The sequence below is a fragment of the Varroa jacobsoni genome, unplaced genomic scaffold (assembly GCF_002532875.2).
Source record: "Varroa jacobsoni isolate VJ856 unplaced genomic scaffold, vjacob_1.0 contig00344, whole genome shotgun sequence".
Lineage (NCBI taxonomy): Eukaryota > Metazoa > Arthropoda > Arachnida > Mesostigmata > Varroidae > Varroa > Varroa jacobsoni.
In genome coordinates, this window is record NW_019214453.1 from 141,794 (window position 1) to 169,353 (window position 27,560).

General features: G+C 37.8%; 3 protein-coding genes and 1 long non-coding RNA gene across 20 annotated transcripts; 2 read left to right on the top strand and 2 right to left on the bottom strand.

Moving 5' to 3' along the window:
- Window positions 1–326: 326 nt before the first annotated feature.
- On the bottom strand, window positions 327–5,702 carry LOC111271109 (gamma-soluble NSF attachment protein). The gene is made up of 6 exons (XM_022851700.2): window positions 5,558–5,702; window positions 4,522–4,706; window positions 4,010–4,155; window positions 2,809–2,994; window positions 2,437–2,644; window positions 327–1,988 (listed from the first exon to the last, which is right to left on the bottom strand). The coding sequence occupies exons 2-6, from the start codon at window positions 4,687–4,689 to the stop codon at window positions 1,767–1,769; spliced, it is 930 nt and encodes a 309-aa protein (XP_022707435.1). The 5' UTR covers window positions 4,690–4,706; window positions 5,558–5,702; the 3' UTR covers window positions 327–1,766.
- A 178-nt stretch (window positions 5,703–5,880) lies between these two features.
- On the top strand, window positions 5,881–9,247 carry LOC111271110 (uncharacterized). 2 transcript variants are annotated; one of them, XM_022851702.2, is made up of 5 exons: window positions 5,881–6,020; window positions 6,821–6,992; window positions 7,792–7,864; window positions 8,065–8,225; window positions 8,890–9,247. In XM_022851702.2, the coding sequence occupies exons 1-5, from the start codon at window positions 5,959–5,961 to the stop codon at window positions 9,037–9,039; spliced, it is 618 nt and encodes a 205-aa protein (XP_022707437.1). In that variant the 5' UTR covers window positions 5,881–5,958; the 3' UTR covers window positions 9,040–9,247. The 2 variants fall into 2 exon arrangements, with proteins under 2 accessions (XP_022707437.1, XP_022707438.1); XM_022851703.1 differs by lacking the exon at window positions 5,881–6,020 and adding an exon at window positions 6,106–6,125.
- Window positions 9,248–13,257: 4,010 nt separating this feature from the next.
- Window positions 13,258–19,827, top strand: LOC111271100 (uncharacterized). Of its 16 annotated transcripts, none has more exons than XR_015315201.1 (17): window positions 13,258–13,363; window positions 13,593–13,685; window positions 13,995–14,105; window positions 14,697–14,762; window positions 14,959–15,010; window positions 15,210–15,284; window positions 15,553–15,604; window positions 15,769–15,838; window positions 16,131–16,168; window positions 16,349–16,427; window positions 16,856–16,954; window positions 17,091–17,149; window positions 17,326–17,905; window positions 18,061–18,162; window positions 18,326–18,366; window positions 18,561–18,615; window positions 19,214–19,827. It is a non-coding gene; the product is annotated as an uncharacterized LOC111271100 (long non-coding RNA). The 16 variants fall into 16 exon arrangements; XR_015315203.1 differs by having other exon boundaries at window positions 18,075–18,162; XR_015315200.1 differs by having other exon boundaries at window positions 17,326–17,386; window positions 17,788–17,905; window positions 18,061–18,366.
- A 612-nt stretch (window positions 19,828–20,439) lies between these two features.
- Window positions 20,440–22,164, bottom strand: ND-B16.6 (NADH dehydrogenase (ubiquinone) B16.6 subunit). The gene is made up of 2 exons (XM_022851669.2): window positions 21,715–22,164; window positions 20,440–20,865 (listed from the first exon to the last, which is right to left on the bottom strand). The coding sequence occupies exons 1-2, from the start codon at window positions 22,027–22,029 to the stop codon at window positions 20,674–20,676; spliced, it is 507 nt and encodes a 168-aa protein (XP_022707404.1). The 5' UTR covers window positions 22,030–22,164; the 3' UTR covers window positions 20,440–20,673.
- Window positions 22,165–27,560: the final 5,396 nt, after the last annotated feature.

Genomic DNA, 27,560 nt, shown 5'->3' on the forward strand with positions numbered 1-27,560 from the left:
ATAAAATTTCTAGGGATAACTTGGCACTGCCATATTCTACGTTAAGTTTTTTTGGAAAGCCACATTTTTACTTTAACAGGGTAAAGTCTGAATCTTCGGTGGAACGAGCCAGAAATTTCTGGCCTAAGCTCTGCCATATGATGCATTTTTCATAAATTAGGAGATTGAAAAGAACTTCATTTTGCAGAGGTATGACGCATCGTGGGGCTGGCCACCACTCCATGGCTTTTGCTTGTTAATCCACTACTGGTAAGCGGTCAAAGCTGATGATGAGATTAGAGTTTAGCAACATTTTATACAAACACTCGTTTAAATATAAAGCCGTATTATCTTGTAACTATTAGGTTACTCATTTATTGCAAAGATGTATCATCAGTTTTATTTTTTCAAATAGGAGTGAATCAAACTAGCAACGTACTTATACGTTATGTATCAACAGAAAACACGTTCACTGTGATTTTCATCTTCATGATTATTGTTAATGTTCTTATCAGTAACATCATCGGACAAAGTGCGTTATCTAATTTCTTAGCACATTGTTTCAAGCAGATAAATTTGTAGCCGTTTGTTTTGTTAATCTTCAAGCGACGGCCTCCTCTGGCAGCTATATTCAATAGCTGCTAATATCACCACAAAACATAATATTTACTCATGCCTATATGCATTCGTCTTACATAGTAATAAAACATCGTTGTTATTAAGAAAATATGTTAATTATGCTTTAACAGAATATTGTTGGCCAGAAGCGGGCCGTCATTGGACTCAGGCGAACTCCGCTAGGGTTTAAATTTGCCATTAACTTTGGTTATTAATTACATGTTGATATTTGATATAAGTAAAACCAAGGTAATGAAAAACATTTCGTCATTGATCAGATGAGAAAGTATAGTAGCAGATGCCTCGTCTAATAGACGTCCATTTCGAGAACATACTCGCTCATTTTATCGATCAAGCTTCCATAGGTTCGTGCAGAGTGGGACCCACTAGGAGATGTTATATCACTTGAGATTTCTAACTGTTTACTTATCTAGCGCTATTGATAGTAACCTAGAGTTAGGACTGTTCAGCTTCGGTCGCTAGCGGAAATATGTACGGCAGTAGTGAACGAAAATCACATTTGCTTCAATTCGCCTGCTTCTTGTTCTCAGTGACTAACTATATTTTTCACGAAATCAAGCTCAAGTTTTTTTTTTTGAGAACACAATACTGTTACAAAAGGGCAAAAGCTTCATATTTTTAAATGTCAAAGTTGATTCCATCATCGTATAGCAACATTTTGTCTTGCTTTAGCATACATGAGCAGAAAATTAGATTTCTTTTTTGCTGTCGTGCATCCCGAAATATGCGAAGTTATTATTCGTATTTGCCTTTTTCTACGTTAGGTGTACATGTGACCCAGCATAGGTTACCTTGTAACTTAAGAATATTTTTACTAAACTAATCTTACTTTTTAATATCAATAAATCAATATGTATTATTATTACATTGAACTCTTTCTGTTTATATATATAAGAATCATATATGTACTAAACTAATCTTACTTTTTAACATCAATAAATCAATATGTATTATTATTACATTAAACTCTTTCTGTTTATATATATAAGAATCATATAAGGTCCCGCTTGCGCACTTCTTATACGAATGCTATAAAATCGGGACTCTGTTAATGGCTATGGTTATGTCTATTTATCTGTAGGTATATGTTTTTTTTAACTGGTAGGGTGTTTTTTTTACATTTTTTTCGTTATTTTTCATTCGGTGCCTTAACAAAGGTCGCTACCATCGAAGGTGTCCTCCTCTGTCCCATTGACTTCACCCTGGCCTAGTTCAACGCCCGATGAACTTTGGCTAGTTGACTCTTTGGCCTTTTCGGCATGGATGTTACGAAGCTGTCTCGCCACCTTAGCCATCTCGGTGTCCAAATGTTTAAGAAAGGGATGGTTCAAAGCGTGTACGATTAATTTAGGCTCACGCTCGTCGAAGCCCTGTGCAAAGAACAAGTGTTTTTTTTAAGTAATTTATTCCATGGATGCTTTTCAAAACGCTAAATTGTCACTTTTTTTCGCACCAGCTGTACTCAGTTCTTCTTCTCATTCAGCTCAATACACCTTCTATTAATTAATGAAAAAAAAAGCATACTTCTCAGGTTATCTAACATTTTGCACAATATTTTAGTGCTAGCGAGCCAGATAGACATGTAGGGTGTTAAATAAAGTTGTTGCTAATACAAACAACTTTATCTGTGCTTAACAGATAAATGCTGGTTTATGCAGGACTCATTAGACCAAATGAATCCGGGCTTGTAAGAAAAAAGTGGAACACCGTAGAATAGTAACTAGTCGTACGGAAAGCGCGTAATGGAACCTTTCGAAATGGTTCCAATCATAACTGTGAATATATGAAAAAATTAAAAAGTCTTAACCCTTCATTCACCTTCAATAGGGTAGACATGATATCGTATTGCTCCTGATCAAGCCATCCCGAGCCATCCCTGAGGGCTTTCTGCGCAGCGATTTCGTCTCCACGAGCTATCTGAATGAGTATCTGATAAACGACAAGACGTCCTGACAGATCACCGCTGGTTCCGTCTTTCTCGTAGCATTCGCGTTGCCGAAGAACCATATTCAAAGCATCATCGTAACTGCCACGCACAAAATTTGTTGAAAGTTACTGATAGTTACAAAGAAGGTTCTCCATGTTTGCTCTGATCTATGTAGATGCGGGCAGTGGTTCTCATTAAACGTTGTATATGCAAGAATGCTGTAGCACTCACAAAAGCGTTATTCTTATGACAACTATACTTACTCCTTGAGTTTAAGAGCGATTCGTAGAGCTGAATTATAAAACCCTCCGGCCTGTCGATTTTTTTCTTCCATGAGAGCAAGTTCCGCTGCTCGTTTGTAGAATGCGCGTGCGTCCTTCCAGTGTGGTTCATTTTGTTCTAATATTTTAGCCCCTTTTTCAAGGCATAGCGCCGCCGAATCCGGACTTCTGCAAGCCGATTTATCGATAAAATTATTATTAGGATCAAGTCTGGCTAGTTATAGCCACTTCTAGCCATTTGTTGCCCGATCTAATCGCACTAAAGTTTCAATTCTGTTTAATTTACGGGCTATTCACTGTTACTTTATTGTCTAAACACTAAAAATATCTCAGAAGGACTAAGCTGTTTCATCTGATCGTGCACTTGTTCTCTTACTGCTTAGTTTCAAATTACTCCATTCTTCACTAAGGGCTTTCCGATATTCTTCCTGTTGTTCCTTTCGGAGGCATTGCAGCTTGGTCAGTACTAAATAATTAGTTCGCAATTTTCAGTAATCCTAGGTGTTAACAAGTAATTTCTCAGGCATTCAAAAGCTTGGATTTGCCTTAGCACTTGAACCCTTACCATACATACCATTTTTAGTGGTGTACACCACAAACAACAACAAACCGTTTGCAGGACAGGCTTGTCAAAGGTAGAATAATGTTGAAATACTTAGAAACAATTCGTTTCTTGCAATTGCATTATTCAATATTAATATTTGTACTCTGTAAATAGTGTTTTTTGCAGTTTCGTGTATTTTGATCATACCACTGTATCACAGTTTTGAGCATATATATTCACCACAGCAGCGTCGCCGTCTACCACATAATTTAAGTGCTCGAAACAGTTTTTTTTTGCATTTGATAATTTCTTTTTGTATTTGAAATTTGAAGAAATTTATTGTCCCAAAAACGAGGTTTTCATCATATATATAGACATATGTATGCAGGCTTTATTCGTTTCATTTAATATCACTCAAAAAAATATGCTGCAAATCTAGTATGTTATATATGCGTAACTAACTGTAATGTTTTAGATTTATGAGTATGTGCTCATTATACATATTTATTGTATTTAAGACAGTTTTCCTTATGCAATCTAATATGGTATTGATTGCCTTTGTTGCCGTTCCAAAGCAACATCGTACATAGAGAGAGATTAGTCCATTTATCTATAAAGAAGAGAGGTCTAAATGTACACCTGTGCTGGACAAAGAGATTGCTAGCCCGTTCAAAGAGCGCTGACACCTGCGGGTAGTCTTTCATATCCCTCGAGGTTAGAGCAGCTGCCTCGACCTGTTTTCCAGCAGAGTAAAATGAGCCTTGTTTAACGAAACAATCGGCGGCCTAAAATCAGACGACGTTTTTTCGTTAATTAGAAGGGTTTCCACGATATAAATGCATACGTACAAATCGTTGTTATGATTTGTCATCGGATTTTTCAAACACCTATTTGTTCGATACATTCGTACTAGCTACTTTATTTCAATAAAATATTGTCAAATTATATTCAAATTTTTTTAATCGGGCGAGGAAAACTTTCACCTTATACAGTAACAAATGTTATTTCAAAAACGATAAAAACACTTCTACTTTTGCCTGAAAACGTTCGGCAGTATAATAGTATTTAATTACTATCTCAGTTCACAACACCCGACCATACTATCTCTAAAAGCTACCAGTTTATTCACCATTCCTATATTCACTGTATACCTTCAGCAAAGCATCTCGCTGTTTTTCGTGTTGGCCACGAAGCAATTGCGCAGCTCTCTGATAACAATCAGCAGCCAGCTCGAAATTCGGCTGCCATTTAAAGAACGATGTCTTCAGATGCTTTTCCGCGTCTGCAAAACACGCTGCGATTTCCGCCTCCTTACTCATTGTGACAAATTGACTATCTGGGGTGTAGAATAAGATACAGCGAAAACAGAATTAAGTATATTAAACGCGTTGTTAGCGTCGCGATTTATGCTGCCTATGCTATGCCATAACATTCTGGACTACAGGTATCGACATGAATCTTCATGCAAAAAAGTACTGAGTCATTAAGGTGAAGGTTTCAGGATATAAGGAGCAAGGCTTTAAATCTTTTAGATAGTTTAAAAACTACATTTCCCCATCAGATGTGCGCTTATATTAAATGTGGAACCGCGTATTCGCACAAGCTCAAGCAAACTCAAAACATATGTAGCAAGTTCTGCCTATTAGATTCTGCTAAATCCACAGACGAAAACGAACGTACTCTTTGCGTTCTAAGCTACTATTGTTTACGTACGATCTCGTGTGTACTATAGTACAGTCGATCATGATGTATATTGTAGTCATTGGCTAAGGCAAACTTCGAATATTCAATCTGAGTGAACAACTAGGGCATGCCAAACATCTCACATATAAGCGCAAAATACAACGTATAGTACAGAGGTTCCTTTATTGTCCCAGTGTTGTATTTTTTATCTGCTTACACGCTCCGCGAACTCAAAGCTTCTGTAGCTCAAGCTTCTAGCGAGGTGCCTCGCAAATAATAAAGTTGTGTGAGTTCGAATACTGCATCATACAGAAAGAGATGTAAACAGTTTATGTCTATTGGTCAGCCTTTGGTTGCAAACCGAGTATTGGCGACGTCAGATTAATTAAAAGACGATAGATGTATAGAACGGCAACTTTGCCCCTATGGATTATGCTGCTCGTTTTCGAAATAATCAACTACTTATTCCGACCAAAAGCATAAATCGTTTTCCACTATTCTTACCGCAGCAACACCAGAGTAGTAGTTCACACTTAACACTGTAGATACTTATAGATGGTTGCAGTTACTTTGTCAAATATTCGGCGGCGCCATGTTGCTGCGGAGTCTTGCTTATTTACAGCGAGCAAAATGGATCTAGTCTCCTCTTGAATGACGTTTATGGGAAGCTTATTTAAATAATCGATATAAAATGAAAAGTTTTTATGTCAAACAGGTTCGTTCAAGTGCACTGGGCAACTGAATAATAAAGAACGTCTGTACAAAACTCGGATAAGTTTCTTATTCTTTATAAGCCGAAGGTGATGCGATATTTTTATTTGTTCTGCATCTAGCTTGTCTGTGCGCTGAGGGTTTGTACTTCGATCGGGGTCACTGTGAACATAAGTAGCTTTTAGTGCAAAACTATGACGACCGAAGAAATAAAAATCGTGAAGGACCCGTTCCCCTCGCCAGTTGGGTTTGAAAAGTAAGTAACAGGCTTTGTGTCACTCAAAGAGTACCCTTATAAGGAGAAAGAGATTCTGCCCTTATTTTTGCAAGGGATACGAGCACTAGTACGATTACTGATGAGGTATTGTTTAGAGCAAGAAAATTTCGTTTTTTAAAGGTGCGACGCACAAGCAATGAGTTTTCTTTCCGTTATCATACAAACAGACTTTGAAATCCCTTGCATGTTAGTATGCGGGCGAAAGTCAATTTCTGTCAGGTACCTATATTTCGTGACCAAACAACAAAACGCTTTTACCAACGTTGACTTTCGAAAGATCCCCGTAAGATCAAATGTGTGTAGTGTACATAAAGATCTGCAGTTCTGAAAAGCAAACTCGATTATTGGCGTATCCATAAATAAAAGGCCGTCTTTTCCACTTAAAACTTAAAGGTGTATGAATTAAACAAAAAGTGGTAAAAAAAATTACTTTCTAAATCTGTGAAACCAACATTTTTGCTGGAGTTGAGCACATAATAATATTACTCAGCCGCTACCGCGGTAGCTTGTCGGTCATTCAATGTAATGACGACAAGCCACAACAATGTTTGAAAGTTCCAGTGTTGGGGGTTTCTAGATTAAGTCCTGCTGTCGATATATACATGTGCAGGATTCGAAGATGCAGGAATCGATTCAAGGGTTACAAGCTGATTATAGGATGGACGTCAAGGAGGCACCTGTTACTATGAATTCCATATAAATGGAAAAAAAGACGGCAGCAAGTTGGAATGTTTCGTATACATTATGTCTGTGTATTCATCTTCTCTTGCTGATTATAGATGGATTGCACGGTTGCGGAAATACCGATTTAAGGAAAAAAAGCCATCGTATTACGACTCACCTGCTGACAAAGATCTTTTAAAGAAGAGCGTCATACTTGGAAGAAGTGCTTTGGCTACTAGTGCATATATCGGTTTATGCGATGCGTTTTTAATTCGCGAATACACGCAGGTACGTAGGGAAGTACACGTAGTTCTGCAAGGTAGCAGTCCTACCGACCGTGCGGATACGTGATTTATGAATTTATGAGATACTCGCGAAAATTATGTTCAAGATTAGTTTATATGTTTTCGTCTTAGAGGGCCGAAATCAGCTCTGGTATTTCAACATGTTTATCTAATTTATTAAACGCCGATTGCGTAAAAAGATTATCGCTTTTAGCTTCTTGTTGAGTTTTGACTATAATGATGGCGGTTATTAATATTGTTGTTAATTATATTGAGCGTTGTTACGATTGGCCTATTCTTTTTTCTGTCATTTCTAGTAAGTAAATATCTGAAAGGTCTATATTGTGACCAATTACATGTAATACTTCGCCAATTATATATTTTCATGTAGGCTGAATTGATCCCATAAAAGCACGCTGTTTTGTTGACGTTTATTTTTATTCAAATGAAATTCTAATATTATAAGAGGAGAGCACAGCCGTGCAGATCAATGTTATCGTACATACGCCAATCGTTTTTTTCTAAAAAAGGTAGGTCTTTATAGCAGACATTTTGTGGTATTCACGATGCCATTTTATACACTTAACGTAGAGGAAAAGGATGTGTTTTCTATGCTCTTTCGAATCAACTTTGAGTCGCATGCACAATTAAAGCTTGTCCTAACATAGCTTCGGTATATAATGTACGAAGTGTTTTTTTCCTGAAATTCTGTTGAATCATTTAGTCTTTTAGCTATTTAGTAATATTAATGAGTTCATTGTTGTAGCAATAATCGAAGAATTTATATATTCCGAACATCTTAGGTGCTTCCGATCCTTTGGCGAGTTGCGTACTGGGGTGTACCAACCTTCGGTTCGTTCGGAGCTTTCATCCTCGGTAGGTTGGCGCTTTGGGTAACGATAGGAGCGCTGTTACCTTTATTCATTAACTATGAAAAACTTACTCTCTTATATTTAAGAACCAAGCGTATTAAGATCATGCCATGTCGAGTGACAGTAGCATTGCTATAGCCTGAGTTGGAATTGATGACGATGTAGTAATTGTTGCTGTCACTGTTTTTGTGATTGTTCTTATAGGGAACGCACTGGCTGTAAAAGCGAACGGCGGTAGAGACATGCCTGCATGTCACATTGCAGGTGCCTTAACCTGGAGTGCAGTGTGGGCAAGGTTCTTCAGGAGTCCTTCGTTATGTTGGGTAGTTGGAGCACCACTAGCCGCCCTGATGTTCTATACCAAGGTTAGATGTCGTGTTCTTTCTATAATGCTATAATAGGTTAAGCTAATCGTTGAAGAGTACAATACGCACTTATCTTTTTAAACTGTGAAAAAGAAAATTGCCTTTGCTGATCAAAAAAGTAGGAGATATGCTATATTTCTTTTTAAGCCTTTTTTCATTCAAGATTTCAAGAGTGATCATGTACTCCTGGATATGGCAACCAATTATTCCTTGTGCAGCCCCTTACATGTTACCGCAAATTATGTTACAAAATGACATCTACCTATAACTATTTATCTTGATTACTTTCAACTGCGAAACTGTTTACTTCTTTGTTAGTTAATATCTATTTCCTTATAGGCTAGAAGACGGTTTTGTGATATGGAAGAAATCTGAGACAGCCTTTTCTCAACCGCTTTTATTATTACGCAGTAATATGTTGAAAAGTCGTTGATCAGAGTTGTTGTGTTTGCTACACGGTATCCACAACCACATATCAAGGAGGAAGCAGATGTGCGCGAAAAGCAATAAAAAATAGTTGCATATTTCGCAGTTTAGGTTTACGATAGGTATACTAAGCTAATTACTAATACTAATTAAAACGCTTCTGTAAAAAAAAGAGTAATGTACTATTATAATAATTATGTTATTATTATTATTTAATTTAAAAATTTGATTGTTTCAGCACGCGCGTGATAAAGGTCATATCTATAACTTCTTAGTTGGGGCGCCTGAAGTAACGACCTACTACGTAACAGATACTCCATATGAAATTCAGAAACTTAACTTGTCATTTCGGACTTACAACGCAGAGAAATATACGGAAGAAATTTAGAAGTTAGCTACTCTGTCTGTGCATGAAATGAACGAGCTTGTTCCATGCTAATGCGCTGATAAATGTCAATGTTTCTTGGCAGAAGACAGAGCTAATACGAATCAACAATTAAAACAGTCTTCAGTAGTTATAATGTCAATTGCATAGTTTAAGCGAGGTTAACCGCGAGGAAAGGTAGCATGAATAAATGGTGTTTTATTTAGCCCCACTGATTGCTTTTTAATTTATCTACAAATTATGGCAGGTAGGTAGCAAGGCATATCAATCGTGCAATTCTGGTTAATGAAACAAGCGTTCAAGTGCAGTTCATAAGGGAACTTGTCAATCATGCGCTATTTATCTCTGAATATAGCGAAAAATATGTCAGTGATTATGATTGATTTTTAGGTGCTTGTTTGTTTGTATTTTGTTGACGTCTTAGCTCTTTTTATTATAGCGAACCGCCAGCTTAGAATGAGCTGTCATAGGAATTCTAAAAATATAGATAGCTCGAAGTTTTTGAAAAACATCGAGTTCTAGAGAAGTGTAAAATTTTTAAAAAATTATGAAGAATCTATTGGCTATTTATTATACCCTAGGTAGCTTACGCTTGAATAACCGCCAAAGAACGAATTAGGAAAAAATATTTCTATATTGTAAAATGAGAGAGCAACTTTGGTCTAAAAATACTTCTATACGATAGATAATTAGATTAGATCATATTTAATAAATAGGTAATGGAAAAATAATAAAACCTAGATACAACAGGTAATAGATATTAGTAATGATTCAGATGCCCAAAGAATATACCCAGTCTCTTATTCAGTACATGGTTGAACGTCTTATGGAGATTCTAGCTGTAGATCGTTAAGGTTATGGAGATTTGTAAAAGCCTATGCCTTATGCAGCGCTGGTGAGTCGGATTGAGTAGATCAAACGCTTCTCCGTTGCAGTGACTCTACAAGGAACCAGTGAAGCACACGGAGATACTGGAAGAAAGGCGCCAGTGAAGAGCATTATAGAAGAAATGTTGAATTCGGCAGAATAATAAAGAGCAACAAGCAGGTTTTTCAAGGGGATGATGTGACAAAGGGAATAGCTATGAAAGCGATTTTTTTTTATCTATCCGGAACAGGTAATGAGAACAAACTAGTGAATAGAATATAGGTTGGCAAGCTACTGTAAACAGTTTCCAATAGAGGGTAAGCTACCAACGCCCAGCGTTTTAGCGGGTGCGAGTCCTATAGTATCAAGCAAATACTTCAGACGTAAAGATTGGCCTTCAGATAAACATTTAGCCCTTAGCCTTGTTAAAGAGGCAGTTCGAAGCCGGACATAGACATTTCGTATCATGCTGGGAATCAGCCGTCTAAGGATTGTTTAACGGCAGTACCGGATGTAAAGTTCGAAATATCTATTGGATTTCTAAGTGGTACTGCGCCGGATGCTGTATCTGCGCGCGCATATGTACGTTCGTGATAGTCATTCAGTTGTTGAAAACTACTATACGCGCCGTTTATTGCCGTTATCGTAGACTCGATAATGCGTTCTAGCCAGTACCGCTAGAGTAATGTCACTTTAGATATGAAGGACTACGTATAGAGGAACTACACAAACTCTGTATAAAGAAATGCGTTTATATAAAAAAATTCAAAACTGGAAAATAAACCGATGGTCTTTGTCGTCTACCTAGTAATGTATTAGCGCTGGCAGCGGCTGTCTGCCAGACTATGGTGTGCATCTTTGGTTTTTGTTTTTTTGGGGATTTTTGTTAATTATTTTTTAAGGGCATGTGCACAAATGCTAGGGGCTTAGTTCGAGCAGTTTCCGGCCGGCTTTAGTTCTTCCCATAGTGTTCTCATGGAAAAATGGCGTCCTTTTTAGGGGCTCCATAGCGAGGGTGGTCATACTCGTCAAAAGCTTACGATTAGATAAGTTAGACTGTTTATACATGTTTTTAAACCTCAATTTAGTTTTTAATGGTGAAATAGGACTAACGGCAACGGGAACACCGCTTCTTCGTCACTCGCGAAAAAAGTTGAAAACAAAGCGCCACAGAATTTTCGTACAGTACTATGATAGTAGTTACGGACTTTGTCGTCTAGATGTGCTTTGTAGTTCAGTAGTGAAATTCGAGTCGCTGATAAGTGAACGGTTTATTTTTTAGCAGCGACGAAACTGCGCCACAGCCAAGCTGGGGCATCAGAATTTGAGTGTGGTGGTAGATATTGTTACTGCAGGAAAGCTGATGCATAACAGTGCATGCTTCACAACTTCTGCGTGGGACGAGCATAGGCGAGGTAACTTTCTGCGGAATCTTGTTGGCGATGTGTTCTCCTAATAAAATTACCTTCTACTTTTACGTGGATGTCTACGTAGAAGTGGAGGGTAATTTTTTACGAAAGCACGCACTTAGCACAATGACAACGACGATTACCAGCGTTGTCGTAAATATAGAGCCACCCCATTGTGGAAATGTATACAAAAGTCTTAATCACATATTACAAGCAAACTATAAAACTCATGTGCCTTATCTAAATATTTGGTCTGTCTACCTTGGTTCCAAAAATTTACCTGAGAAATGCTAATATAACAGAGCATCGAGGGGGGAAGGGGGACACTTCACTCTAAGTTCCACAACTGACAAACAGATCTTGCAATTTGAATAAGCTGACAACTGAACGAACCCCGAAGCCCCCGACAATTGAAATTTGTTTTTTTTTTTAATGTGGGCTACAAATAAACATGTGATTTGTTTTGCGTTAAACAAGCAAAACTGCGATTAACAAAAAACTCGTCCGGCGAATTCTATTACCAAAAAATGCAATATAGATGTGATGAATAGACCTTTTGAAAAGACCTTGCTAAAATATGGTTTCTGAAAGAAGAAAATATATTAAGCATGAAAATATTATATAATAAATATAAATCGAGGATTGAGATAAGGAGATGATTGCCCGACATGGTGCACCACAAGCCCTCGATGAGATAGTGTAAGCAAGTGCCTGTTAGCCCTCGGATCTTTTGTAACTTCAAGAACCTTTATCTTCAAGACACAGAAAAAAGTTACAACCCGCAATGCCACAATCAATGGCCTATCAATCACAATCAAAGCTCGTCGTCCTCTTTTGTCACTTCTAGTACCTCGTACACTGTAAAAAAATAACACGCTTTTAAAATCGATAGTTTTTAGCAGCGTATGGATGCGGTATTTTGATTTTTGTAGCGGTTACATCTGGTATATTTGGCCTTCAGCTAATTTTGCGGCAGGGGTGAAGTGCTGAAGTAAGATAAAACCTTTTTACTACTCATGTTACGTGTCAAACTTACTTATTACATGATTCTGACCAAACAGCCTGATTTAATTCTTATTACTTGCGAAAGAAGAAAAAGGTGAACAGCTGATAACTAGACCTAAACAATATGAAACAATGAGCATCAACTGCGGTGTCTTCCATCCGGTTTCTTTATTCTATTAAGATGAGCCTGAGCGATACTCCTAATTGAAGCTATATATTATTGAAAACAATTAGACATTCTGAAGGAATCTAGGGATGCATGGGCCCATAACAAACAACCGTTCAAGGATATCAATGATCTTTGATCTGTGAGTTGGCAAAATTTTCTTTGGCTGTAAACGCAACAGTCGCGTTTTTTAGAACATTAGGCCTTTGCGGCGTGCAATTAATCATAGAGTTAAGTGGTCACAGTTGTAACTAAAGCGTTATAGTATATAGGAAAGAGCGTCATTATTTAAAAGGCCCCCTCAAGGCTACTAAAAACAAATGTTTGATCTCAAACACATTTTCCATACCGCCAAGGCAGCTTACATATGAACTTAATGGTATTGACAATTTATAAGTTTGTAATTTTCAAAACTAAATTTTACTCTATAAATTATTTGCAAAATGATCAAAAAATATCCATTCCCAAAGAACACATCTTAATTTACTTCACATGTATTCATTTATTCAAACGTTGGCAGCGAATATAATTAAAAACCCAGAACATTTGGTTCATGTTTATGCGAATTTCGTATACATTTCTAGCTTAAAAGATTTAGATAAATACTTCTTGAATGTTAACAGACTAATACTAACCACTTCTGCGTATTTCGCTTTTGTAAGATATCCGATTCTGATTTCGTTTTGCTTCCCGCCATAATTTGAACGTTTTGAAAGATTTCTTGTGTGCTCCGCCCGTAGGCTAATGTCATGTCTAGATGGTTGTCGTTAAAAGCAGCCGTCGCACAGATAGGAGCCTTTTCATTTGCTGTGTTAACCGCGTATGCATCGTGGCTGAGCACAGTTGCCGTTCAATAGGGCGAACTGGATGCTTTTGTTGTGTATGTGCTGATAAGTTGCAAATTTCATTAAAATTTTTACCGAGAAGGTATTGTTCTACGACGATGCCCGCGATCAAATTTTCATGAGGAGAATTGCCTATTGTTTCGCAAATAACCTTGTGCGATTGATTAGTCTTTCTGATAACATTCAATGTGTGGTTCTTCGTGGACTGTCGTTTCTTTTGCTGTAAATCCTTTGCTATAGTAAATCCGCATATCGTCATTACAGAATCTGATGAAAGAAGATAAAATGCAGTTCGTGACCACCGAGATATACGAGCCTGGATAGAGGGTATTGCGAGTTTTGAAGCGAAATCTGATGGTGAGTTACGCCACGTGTTTGGGCTGTGCATATCAATCCAAATAGTTATTTTTGTGAGGTCATTTTAAATTCCTATTTAAAAGCTTACGATTGTGTCCTATGATTAAAGAAATGCCTAAGAGCGGGGGCCCTTAAGACAGGTTAGTAACGCCTTTGCTTTTTAGGAAGTGATGGTTCTAACGCCTTTCGAGACGGGCAGTGCTGCAATGATCAATCTGATTATGAGATCTGAGGGCACCATTAATAGCTTCTTAGGGAGTCTTTGGTTTTGAATGTGTAAGAGTTAAAATGGGTATGATTGAATTCTAGGTATAAGCTATGGCGGTCATATATTCGGACTGACTGGAGATTGTGCAGTTGGCTAAGCCAAACTTCGAGAAATTGGTGGAGAAATTTAGTTGGTGACATGAGTACTATTTGGTGAGTAGATCAAAATAATTTTCAGTCAGTCTTAGTGTTCTTCCTCAGTGTTGTTCACAGTTAAAATTTTTCTAAGAGTATGAAAGCAGGCTGTTCAAATTCAAAGGGCATGAATGGACTGATTTTGTGGTCAGCTAGAGGTGCCTCGATGGAAGTAGAAAATCTGCGCCAAGCATAGTTTCTGGAGAACTTTTTTCTCATGGAGCTGATGTTTGGTTATAAAACGACTGCAGCAACTGAAAACTGCGTTGGGTCAGATTAGAAACACCAGCATCGTCTGTGCTAATGTCATGAAAGGTGAAAGGTCCAAACGTGTATTTTTGTGAAAACTAAGAACTGTTGAGTAAGCAATTGTGCTCACCTGTTCTGTGGAAAACGAGCCACATTGTAGAAAAAGCTATTGATTACAGTCATGAAGCAGTAATTGATGTTATTCGACGCCGAGATTGACGTTACAAATGTAATTAACCCTTTACGCAGAATGAATAATGGTTTAGTAATGAGACAGGCGCAGGGTATATAGTCTGCAAGTGTGCTCACCCCTGCTGTCTAGCGAACAAATCTAGAGTAATAATGGGTTCCCATTTTCAGGGTAGGCTTCATGAGAATCGGCAACGGTGCGCATACCCATCGAATGACTACTCAACGTTTCTTGTGGTAAATAGTGGTATCCATAAATTTTGTCGTTAAAATTTCTTTACATTAAGATCTTGTATTACGAATGATGACACCTGGTCCGTGTTTATGACTGGCAGTGATTAGGCTCTAACCATTCCTGAACGCATGAAGATACTTTTGAGCGAAGCAGCAGATTAGGCGTCTAAAGATTAATACATGTACCCATTTGTTTCAGAAATTATCAGATAACTGCCATATGCAAAAAGTTTGCGTTACACCGTCAACAGGTCAGTTGATAAGGAGTTCGGGCGGGTGGAGTTAGTCGTCAACTAAATCGTACACGTGAAATGATGTCATTAATAATCTGTCAATCCAATGAGTGGCTGTGATTAATCTCCAACTCTACCAACTCTGATCATGCGGTTATTCGATGACTTGTCACGTGGTCGCTCGGAAAGTATCTATAAAAATATTTATTTATTACAGGCGAGCACGGCGATTCTTTTAATTATTAGGAATGAGATCGCCTTTGACTCCGTAATTTATGTTGAAAATCCCAAGGTAAAGTAAAAATTGATTTTTTCGTCGTTGTTTTATCGATGGTGAGCTACAAGCCGATAGTCTTATAATAAAGGATGATTAGGTTCACTGTACAAACATTGATAGTAATATAGTCGAACATTTTGAGCTTGAGTCGAACATCGTGAGGAAAAACAAGGGACGTAATTCAGATTTCTCTGAAGATCTTTTCAGTATCTGATGTATGAAGCTTAACACTTTTCTGTCCCAAGTTGCAGTACACTACTACCAACTTACGAACTTTTCTTAGGAAACGATGTGCTTCGCCAGGACACTTCGGCACGGGGTAATCTATCTTATAGGTGGGTTTTTCATGTTTTACTACACCTAGATTATTTAGGATGATAACTCATGCACCACGCCGAGCATAGTGAGTGACAGAAATACGACATTAACTGACTCAAAAGAACTGTTGTACTTCATACCTCAGCTTCGTAGTAGTTAAAATAACTCAACCGTTTTACAGTTCTCCGAGCAAACTGGAATCGCGAAGATAAACTGCAATGGTTTTATGATGCAGAACATCTACGTTGATGGTAAGAAACCTTTCTTCCATTCTTGTGTGCATTACAGTGGCTTACTAATGTTATCATAGTTTATGATGAAGCATCTAAAGCCTGTAACCGACCCTAGAACCGCCGTGCCTGTACAAAGGCGGAACCCATCGGCGAGGGGTTGGAAAAGCCAGATAAACGCACATCGATGCTGTCTGAGTTTAGTTTCGCAGAACGCTAAATGTAGATTTTACGGTTTAGAGTTTTAGTCTGTAGCAAGTCATTGTATTGTTGATGATAGCTGGTAAACGCAAGTTTTTGATGATCGTTTCAGGCAGACACAACCGGTGGAAAATGAATTCATGTCTCGCTGTAAGTTTGATTTAAATTCATTCAGTTTATCGTAAGAGTATGATGATATTGATTACCGCCCCAGGCTGAGTCCCTCGTGAATGATCGGTTTTGTTACTGAATCCAGTTACACTACGAGTGATAACCGTGCTCTATAGCAAGCTCATAGTAAGTGAAGTCTTGGCTATTCTGTTTTTACAGGAAACTGTAGGTTGGGGAACGGGTTATCAAGCTGTAGGATACTACTGGACGAATTTACTCTGCTCTACTGCTATTGCGTGTAAGTTCCATTTTTTACGGTTGTATCACAAGTCATAATATGAATATCGCCGTATGGGTGTGAGTAGGTTCTCTCCAGAGAAGAGGCTTCTAATAAACCCGATCGGTAATAAAAACTCGGTCCATGGTTACCTGGTGGGGGCTATCCCTCACTGGGACTAGGTGACATGCGGAACAATTTAGTACCCTCAATTTTTTTTGTTATTAAATTGAATAGTTGTTGCGAAGAAGTTGCGCAGATCTCTTCGATGCTTATGATGAAAAATACAACATTCAGACTAGAGTCGCTGAACAAACGTTGATGCTAAACGACTTTCTGAAAATATAGGAATCAGGAACTGTGTGAAACGTCGTACATTTATTACTAGAGCTAGTTTCTCATTGTGTTAAACGTCCTACATTTATTACGGAGTTAATTTCTCATTACAGGTAATAGCTACCATGGATGTGGCCGAGCTGGGCTGACTGCGGGTTCCCTCAGATGTAAACGTATTGGTAGAGGAATGTGAATGTACTAGCAGAGTATCTGTAAGTTGCCGGTCTCTCAATTTATTAAGGCAATATAGTGAAATTTCCTCCAGAAAAGGAATAGGGGTGACAAAAGTAAATATACTTCAGCGTACTTTATTATTATTAAGTATTAAGTTTACTTAACATTTTTCAGGTCTCGTATCTGGAACTGAAAAAGCCTATCCACGACATCCGAGGACTTGGTTTTTTAAGGTATGTAATTGACCTATTTATTACTCATATCTATGACATATGTGATGCCTATACATCTTTCGGGTCCTAATTACTTTGCGGACAACATAATCCCTTCTGATATGAAAACGAAAGATACTAGTAGTTATATGAAGCGCGCGCTTTAATCCTCTGATTGTTTACATGCTTTGCTCTAGGTGCTTTCTCGCCATCCGTTCGAGTGCCTATCCGACTCTTCGTTATCATTCAACGCAATTAGTATGTGTACATTACCGCCAAGCTTATCGTGTCAAACCCGTTTGCTTTTCTATTACCAAAGCATTCAAGGCACTTCCAGCAGTGCTTCGTTCCTTTAACAAGCAAACCGGGTAGTGCATTGTGTTAATATCGTGCTTTTGGTGTGTACGGACGGTAAGAATTTCGAGACAGACGGGAGAGCCTTGGGAAATTTCTCGTAAGGACTACCGACAACTCCCCGCCGTGCTGCGGATCTTTGCCGGTTTTTGGGAAACTTTATTGAAACACGTGAAACAAAAGGGCGTGCGTTCGTGGATTCATGCATTCGTACCGCCTCACAGATCGCTATCTATCGCGCAAACTATCTATATTGCCTCAACGTCCATATTCACCAAGGTTCATGTTGCGTGTCACTTCGAAAGTTTCAGAAAACGTTTCTGGACGTCAAATTGATGATTGACACATGCGCAACTGACAGAGCGGATCATACGTACTTCACAAAGGGCTTTGTTCAGAGGTCTAATCGTCACCGATGAGTAGGTGAGTAATTAACAGAACTTCGTGTAATGACTTTAGTGATGATTCATCAAGACGGGACCGATAATTTTGTGGACAACTTACCCACCTGAGCCATAGTCAATGAAATGTTGATTCAGAATGAAATATTTCAAGAATTCTAACTATTACTTCTTAAGTCTCCTGATTTCAGATATTATGGCACATGATTGTTGATTAGGTGCTGTACTAGGAAAGGTATTATGGCACATGATGGTTGATTAGGTGCTGTACTAGGAAAGGTAAGCATTGCGCTTAACTTAATTGTAACGTACGACACCTCTTATGACGAAGAACTCACTCCGAAATATCATGTGGACCCACATACCTACATTATCTGAAAAAGCCGGTTTTCAAGTTCATGGTGGTTTATAGTGTATACGTACAAAGTTTTGGTACTTACAGGTGTTGCAACTCAGAAAATGAAGTCAGCGCCATTTTTTGAGGTAAGTTCGATTTTCTAGAAAAATCATTTTTCATTGATTTGTCGTAATGATGATTCACCTAGCTCACTCTGAAACTAACAATGTAGATCTTCACACCTACATTATCTGAAACAAAGCGGTTTTCTGCAAACATTCTGTGCGAATTTCAACCGATCACATAGTAACATGTTATTCCTCCTGGTATTTCTCGACAGGTTCATCTAAAGACCGAGGTGCTCTCCGAATTTATAACTACAATGTATTTTTAAGGTGAGGAAGTTTCCAAAATCCCGTTAAGAAGCATTGCACAACGGCCTCTACAGGGCTGGTAGTAGCACTTAACGGGTAACAAGGTACTCGCCCCGTACCAAGCCTGGGATTCATGTGGTCGTTGGGCATGTCTGGCGGCGGATAAAATTGGCGTAAAATTGAATAGTGTAAAACGCACTATTGTGTTGCAGGGCGGTCTTCTGTTATGAATGGTCCTGTGTCAAAAAGAGTGCTAGATAAAGTCGGGTTGTTCTGGCATGTGTTCGAAAAACCCTTCCGATTCATCATGAAACGGAATGTACAAACGATCGCATATATGCGCTGAAATGAAAGTATTGATCTTGCTGTCTGAAAGATTAAGCTGAAACGCGCCAGTTGTCCTACTACGCATCTTGCTTACCCCAGATTAAGGCAATTATGCGTGGTCTGGAAAATTACATGGTGCCACATGAATAACCGTCTAGAGTCAGCTGATAAGACTGCAAAGTCTCTATCGTGTTACTGGCGGCCGACAGTTTTATTCCTTATTTAGCTGCAAAACCATAAAATTGAATTAGAACTAATTGCACGTTTTACTCGGTTTCGGTATCGTTTACAGGGTTTTGCAGAAGTGGTGTTTCACAGCATCGGACCCTACAGGCGCTTAACCGAGGACCCGTATCGAAAAAAACTTTCATCGGACCCTACAGGCGCTTAACCGAGGACTCGTATCGAAAAAAACTTGTGACTGTAAACAATAAATCGTCAAACAAATTATTCTGAAAATACCTGGAAAATGAATACTTAGCGGTGAAGCTTTATTTTCTTGAGGCCATACTTCTGCGAAAATTTATCAGCGGAAGAATTAAGCAAGGTCTTGATGAAGTGAATAATCGTAGGTGAATGGTGCGGGCAAGAAGGGAGTTTGATTTTACATCGTAGACCAACGATAAGGTGGAAACGATTGTTTAGGAACTTAGTCGCGATCGAGAAAATAAAGCAACAAATACAATCCACTTGTTCGTTCGACAACCGAAGCACACACTTTACCTTAGTCTAGTAATGACTAAGGAATATCCAAAATTGGCTTTCCGTGAGCCATGTAGTGCCTTTCTTGGGACACGACTGGTGGGCGAGTATTGTGTTCTAGTTAATCGATAATGGCATATGTTCGGTGTATATGGCTGTTCGTAAGCTGCCAAAGCGTTAATAAAATTCATTAGAATTAGCCCAGCTAATGCAGTCTTTATTCGAAATCTGTTTATATGTTTGTTGGTATCAGGAACGGCATCCCGTAGGTAACATTTCTCTTGTGCGGAATTCTCTCTGTCCTTACGACTACACTGTAAATAAACCGTTTTTGCGTGCCTAGTACAAGTAGGTAGCGGAAATAACTCGTTCACGCACTTCCTCTTATAACCAGATGCACCAAAATACACATGCGTACAACTGATGTAAAATGTCACTTGGTTCAGTGCCAATATAGAATTGTGACCTTGTTTTCGCTAAGCAATCCCACTTATGCAATCAAGTATCACCAGCTTGCTCGTAACGAGAAACGAGAGTGGGAATTTGTAAGGTAAATGTCGCGCGATAGTCTTGAATCTGGGACTCCTTTTTACATACATCGTACGGAGTTCTTCAATTTAAATATCGAATATCTTAAGTGCCTAAAAGTGCCTAAATAAGAACAAGCACTATTCATATTTTTCCGGTCTCAAAATCGTTCCCAAAGAAAGAAATGCGCTAAAGAAATTCTTATTGCATTAAAAATCCAAATTATGATAACACATACATCGAATTTCTTTGCATCTGTAGGGCTTCATTACTACATCGAAAACAATATTTTATGAAGATCACTACTCTGGCTTTTATTGCATGGCAATTTTTCTATCCACTCGAAGGTCAAATGACTTCACGCTATTTATTTTCATTATATTTACTTAGATAACATTTTATTAACATGCTGCTCCTTTCGCTCCTGATCTTCTTCCTCGCTACTGTATGTTTCCACTATTTTCAACATGTGCTTTTATGTTAACATTCTTTCGTTTGATTTCGCTCAAGTGAAAACTGCAATTAGTTAATTTTAATATTTTCTTTTGGCTTGTACTTGTATTCTACAGGTATGTGGTACGTCATGTTACCGTAGTTCCATTGATAATTTAGATCATATGGACTGCAATGCACATATAATTGATCAATCCCTTCATTCATGTGGTAGTCAGGGGGAGCGGTCTTGTAAATTTTCTCCCCATAGAATGTGCCGACCTAAAAAACAGAAAAGGCAATGCTTAGTTTATAGATTTTGTTTTATCACTGAGCATATATTTAGATATATGCTAATGCTTTCCATTCATTTGACAATAAAAAAATATAAATGTAATGTGGCGGAAAAGGTTTCATACTAATTGACTCAATGTTTGTGGCTACACTGAAATAAAAAAAATGCATGTACTTGGTAGACGCATCAAGCTGCTTTAACTACCATTCGAATGTTAATGGTTGGTTGGTTAGTTTTTTTGGTTGCTGATATTAAGGGAACGCGCATCCGTTTCAGCAGATAGTCATATTTAGGATCAATACGATGATTTGACGGACATTCTTCCTCTCTTAGTTTCGTTTAGATTACTTTGGCTGACAGATCTATTCGTTGGCACAGATTATATGACACGTAGTGTCCCGTGTGCAATATGTTTCTATACAGAGCGTCGGCAAAGGTCACTGTGCGTAGAGTACCTTCTTTGAGCTCTCCTTACGATTCTACGAGTAACTTTGTTCGCAAATGCGATGATTTTTTTAGTGAATCTGATGCAAGCAATGTTTTTTGAAATACAACAATTACCTTACGTCCGAATCTATAAGTTCACATTATGGTATAAAAATGTTCACAGCCTAGTCACTATGAAAGTAATCGATTGCACAATTTGGCTCTTCAATGTATCTATAAACGATATTACCCACAATTGACATGGACTATCGATATCCAAAACGAACCCAAATGTTGCTATCTCTGAGGTAAATTAGAGGAAAGCAAATCCTTTTAATAACGCTACATAGGCCGCGTTTGTAGCTTGTAGTGCTCTCTGTTATGCTATAGGGTAGTATGCTATTACGTACTTCCCATTCGGGCACATCCTTCATGATTAGCTTCTCTTCTTCGTAGTTCTTGCGTATGTGCTTCAAATAGGCACGATCCCTTTCAGCGACTAGGAACGGCTGAAGGGACACAAACACGTCGTTCGTTTCCAGGTTCCAAAGTCTTAGTCTGTCTCTGTTTTTAAGATACTCTTTGTACATGATCAAAGTGGCTAGTAGAGAGCCTCCAATCATATACGGGCTTTTGAAGTAGCTTCTAGGGAGGATACGCTCAATGCTGATCTTGGCGTAGCCCCCTGGTGGGGGCATATCCTGCTTGTAGCGTGTCTGAGCCATTGCTTTCCGATCTCAAAAAATCAACACCAGCTTTTTATTTTTGTAGTTGCTCTCTACACAAAGCAAACACACTTGACGGGAGTTCGCAGTAAGCGCCAGCTACAAGGGCACTGCGGTGATAAACAGTTGGTGGTAATTTCGAAACCACTAAAAGTATTTACAAACAAACGGCGCCTGAGTCTGCGGACGATTTTGAGGCCCTATGACGCAATATCCAGTTCGTACCTCTATGTTGAACCTTCATTTCAATGTATTTATTGTACCTATTATGATTCGGCAATGACCCTAATTTTACCAAAATTTTGAGTGAAATGTGATTTGATTTTCTGTTGCTTAAAAACACACTGTAAGCGAAGTTTCAATTGTCAGTCTTTTAACAGAAGTAATAGTTTTGGAAAAATTATTTTTTGTAAAACAACAATTGCTGTTTCTTTTCTGGAAACACACGTCTTGTTTCCGAATTTTTCAACCTATAGGTTAAAATAATACTTCGAACACTTCTTCGATTTTTTATATTAAAATTCTTCTGGCATCACAACTGGCATCGAAAACTGTTGCTACAAAGTAACACTCCAGTCTTATCTGAAGCCTTTTTATGATCCTTCTCTATACCGAAACCCGATTTAAAACAAGTAAGGACCACTCAAAAATAGTTTAAAAAGTTCCTAGTTTTAAAAATTGTGTAATGGACTATATCCAAAAACAGCACAAGACCGATTTGCTTTGTTGAAGAAAGCATTTTTCCTGTCAATACCCATTATGTCGTTGGTTCTATACGCTTTGTTAGCATTGCGTATGTCTGTACTGAATGTTTTGATCACTTTAGGAGGCGGAAAGTATTTTGCATAATGCGGGCGGATATAGCACCAGTCCCAACGCAAATTTGCAGAGTTTTAAATTACAGAAAGAAACAGCTAAAAGTTATTATATGTCGTGAAATAGACGGCAAAAATAAAAGAGAGTACACTAAGGCTAAGTTTTTTTTGTTTATTCATAATTTCAATGATAATGTTCAAGTTTAGGCTGCGTAGAGCACACAGCGGCATATTAAATCAAACCTAAATCTGTCGTGTAATGCCCTAAATATTTTTACAGTGTGACTAGAAAATCAGATTATACGAAAAAATATTGCTTCAAGTTCCCTCATGAAAGAGGTGTGAATGCGTGCCCATCCTTCTTTTTGGTAGTATTCGTATCTCTTCTATTCAAACTAGGTATTGATTCTTAATTTTTGTCTTCATGGCTGTTTTACAGCAATCCAGTAAGTTGAATTTTTGACCAAGAGCGGAGAGTTTCGAGCATATTAATGGGCATCGAACGTTCTACAGACAAGCCGCTATGTTAGCATCACAGAAAGTAGAAATGCTTTGAACCAGAACTTACAGTAACTGGGATGTACTATGTTAGTCTCGGACTTCCGTATTGGCATATTCTGGCTTGAACTATAACATAGAGCAGAATTGGATAACAAGCTTTTCTGTCAACCTTGCAAAATAATCTCAGGACATGCTTGCGATTTATAGCTCATGCGATATCGTAGATGTTCAAAACCCAGCCCATCACTGTTTCAAAATCTTCCCGGAAGTAGAAATCCACATACAAAAGGCTTTAAAAAACTTTTCTTTGTTTTGTATCTGCTCATTATTGCACAAGCTATATGTATGTCTGAATGAGCTGGTAGAATCTTCGGAACCGCCTCGTTACCAGCCAACGTTATTAAGTTTTCAATATAACTGTGATCATTTTTCTCAAGACTAGTATTGCGTTTGACCAAACATTGGCAACTACGAAATTCCCTGAAATTTAATGTTTAACAAAACTGTTTCCGCAAGCTTGTAAAAAGAATAAGTTGGGTTTCGCCTTGAATAAAGGACTATAAACATTGTTGTATATTTCCTGAACTACATTACTGTCTGTTCTAAACGGGACACTTTCAGCTTTATGTGAGCTGGACGCGCAAACGAATGCCTTATCGCCTTGACTATCACCTATTATTATTTGATTTTTTTTCGCAGATTTCTTGAGAACTATATTTTGTCGGCCTGCATATTCTCATGTATATTCACTCCGAAACAAAAAATCGCAAATAGCACGTTTTCGAGTCGCTTAACGTCTCGCTAGGCTTCTGGCCTATTGCTGGAATTATTATCAAATCCGAAGTTTTTAATAACAGCACACAATCCACGTTTGGTCTTCGTCATTAGATAGACATTGTCACTTCTGATGAAAACTCAAGCTGTATTCACTGTCATTTCTTGAGTTTCCTTTCTATTTAATTTTTCTATTTATGTATTCCTGATTACGGTTTCGTTAGGATTTTCCTTCTCGTCTCGCTGTTTGGTTCCTTTTCTGTTGCCCCTTAGACAGCAAAAGTACTGAAACAAAATTCTGCAGTACCCAACGCAGATGAAGGATAATTAATTCTATAATCGTTGCGCATTTTTTTTTAAATGCGTTATATCTGATTTTTGTATTATTTTCATAATTTTTTTTCATTCATTTGACTATCGTTTTGAGATAAATACACTAGCGTATGCGATACTGTAGCTAAACGGCTATTAAGTTTTCGCGATACCAAATAAATATAGATAATTTGGAGATAGGTTTGTCAGCTAACGAACCAAGACTAGTCTGTAATGTGAATTATGTTTGTTAGAATAGTAAACGTCTTTTTTATATGCAGTCAAGTACAAGGGAAGTATCCCCTAAATGAACTTATATTTAAATTCATCTGCTTTCCGTAATCAACAAGAATATGCAATATTAGTTGTGGCCCTAAGGAGCGGAGAAACAAATGTTGTATTGAGAGTGTTCTCCGTAGCTAAGCGTTCGTAAGTAGCATTGGTTGCAGAAATGGCTATTCCTTTTAATATAGAAGTTTCTGCGAGCTCCTGCAAAAATTAAAATAAGGCAAAGCTAAGGAAATCATAATGTTGCATGCGTAACAATATGAATCTGTTATATTCATACGCAAAAGAACATACACGTAGCCATTTTTCAAACCTAGTAGTACTTACCCTATCTAATTTAATAATAATAGTTCCGACCTAATCAAATTACTAGGCATAAGTATTTGTTTCTACTTCGTAATGAGGACAAAACCAAAGCATATTAAACTTATGTTGGTGTTGCAGATAAAATGTAAGTTGTGTTGCTTAGTTGTTAAATGTTCATAAGTTTGCCCCTAGCAACAACTATTAGCGGCATCCGAGTTCATTCTACTACTTAGCTAATAGCCTTATTACGAGTTACCAAGGCGGTCTTTTTAACATACACAAACATGAAATAGATATGCTCCTGGCATTTAATGAATACCGTGTTTTTATTTCGAAACCATTACGTACTCTCCAAACGAGGTCTAAAGCATATAGCGGTTTATTTTTGGCTAGCATTATATTGACGTCTAGAAATATGTATGTGGAACTTCAACCAATGCTGATTGTAGTTCACATCAATGCACAGTATACAATATATAACTTCTTTATTCACACATTATTATACACTATATATTATAACATTAACTTGGTTGATGAATTCACGCAGGCAGATACCATTCTGTTCGCCTTTGTCTTGATTGAGTACTGGGTCACGCTGTTGTTCTAGTTTACTTGCATTTTAAAATGCGGTATTTCACATTGTGCGTCATGTAATATAAAAGATATCAGGAACTAACATTTTTCATTAGTATGGTAAATTTAGAATTGTAATTAAAAGTAAAAATTAAGCTATCTACCTATTTCTTATTTTTCGCTGGTATATCAGCCGCTGACGCCAGCAGCCAAAGCATCATACAATAGCAGAATATTCACTTAGCAGGAAACATCGCCTGATACCTGGCAGAGAAAACAAACGATGAGCGCACCCTTGACGAGTAACAGTTAAAATTTCGGTTAATTGTTTACATCACGTATAGAGAAAAAAAAAGCAGATAAGGCCACATATATGGATATACACGCGGATCAAAAGAGCGGCGAGATAGGCACTAATTTTTTAATTAAAGCAATAATTTGTGCTATCTAGCCTCGGCTTGACGCGAATACCCTGCACTGAAAGCCTTTCAAGGAAGGAAAACAAACTTCATGTTTTAAGACACGACAAATTTTGATTTGAACAGTTCTTACACTGTGTGACGCGGATTATGCCAAACTGATAAAGAGAGCACCGTAGCTCTTAGCAGACAGGCGTAGGCAGGTATGAACATGCCTATTTATTGAGCAAATTCATGGAACTCAAGTGGTCTCTATAAGCGACATCAGAAAAAATGCAGAAGGCGATTTGAAGTTTGACCTTAAGGTAAAGGCCATACATGGATGAATGTTCCCGAATGTTGGAAAGCTACATTTCAGATAATGGCATCAGATCTCAAGGGAGAAAGTATACCACCTGGTCGAAAAAAGGCGTTTTCCAAGAGAATTTCATTTTAAAGGCAGGCTTGGTGCTCGTGCTTAAATTGCGTGATAAAATGAGTCCATCAGCTTACCGCCCTAGCTGCCTGCTTCAAATTCTGTTGAAGATTATATAGAGTAACAGTTTAGAGGCTAGAGCAAGAACTATAAAAAAGACAGATCTATAGCAAATCTGAATCTTTTTTTCACTTTAATATCTCTATTCCAGATAACGATATCTGTCTGTCCGCTCATCTGTCCGTCCGAAAATGAGATCTGCTTTTGTACAAATTATTTCGGCTTGTCTGCAGCTGTTCGTTCATGTTTCTACTTTCATTTTTTCGGGGTTGACTTGTGCTTTGATTTTGGTAGTGTTTTTTTGGCTTTTCTACCTCTTCTATCAAAATGAGAGTCGAAAATTTGGCTAGAGGTTTATATAGTACTTGTTATACTTGTTTCTGCCCTTAGCTAATAGATACTGACGTATCAGTCTGAAATGCTATATATATATATATATATGCATGTACATGTTCTTGAAAATTTCTCATACATGTAAATTGCAGAGTTGTAGCGGCTCACAACGGCTACATTTTGCTGTAATCTTGTGTGGGAATTCCTTTTCAGGAAACCTTGAAAAAACTTCGGTAAGCAAGATACCTGTGTTTTTGACGGTTTATCTCTAAATGTCGATACATTTTGGCGATTTTAGCTAATATGCAATACTTTTATTATGAGTATCTAGATAAAAGTGGAAGAAATCTTATTTTTGCATTCATTTGTTTTATATGTAGGAAGTCAGGGTTTTTATCCGTGTTCAGTGACAGCTAGGGCGTCCTAGGAATAGCATGTTTAAAAGTCGGCCCACGGCTGACTTGATCAACGCACATTGTTGTGACACCGGTCAATTTAGAATAATTGACGAGAATCACATTTTAAGGTGTACTTTGTTTCTGAATTTTTCTTTGGAGAAAAATAACAAAACATTGAAAAGCATTTCCGTTAAATGAAATCTTCAGATTTTGATGATAAAAGTCTCGACAAATTTTGGTTGTTCTAATTAGAATATAACAGTTAAAATAGGCCTTCCTTTTGAAAGCGGCAAAAAATCTACTATTATCATATTCTATCAGTGTGTTATATATATTT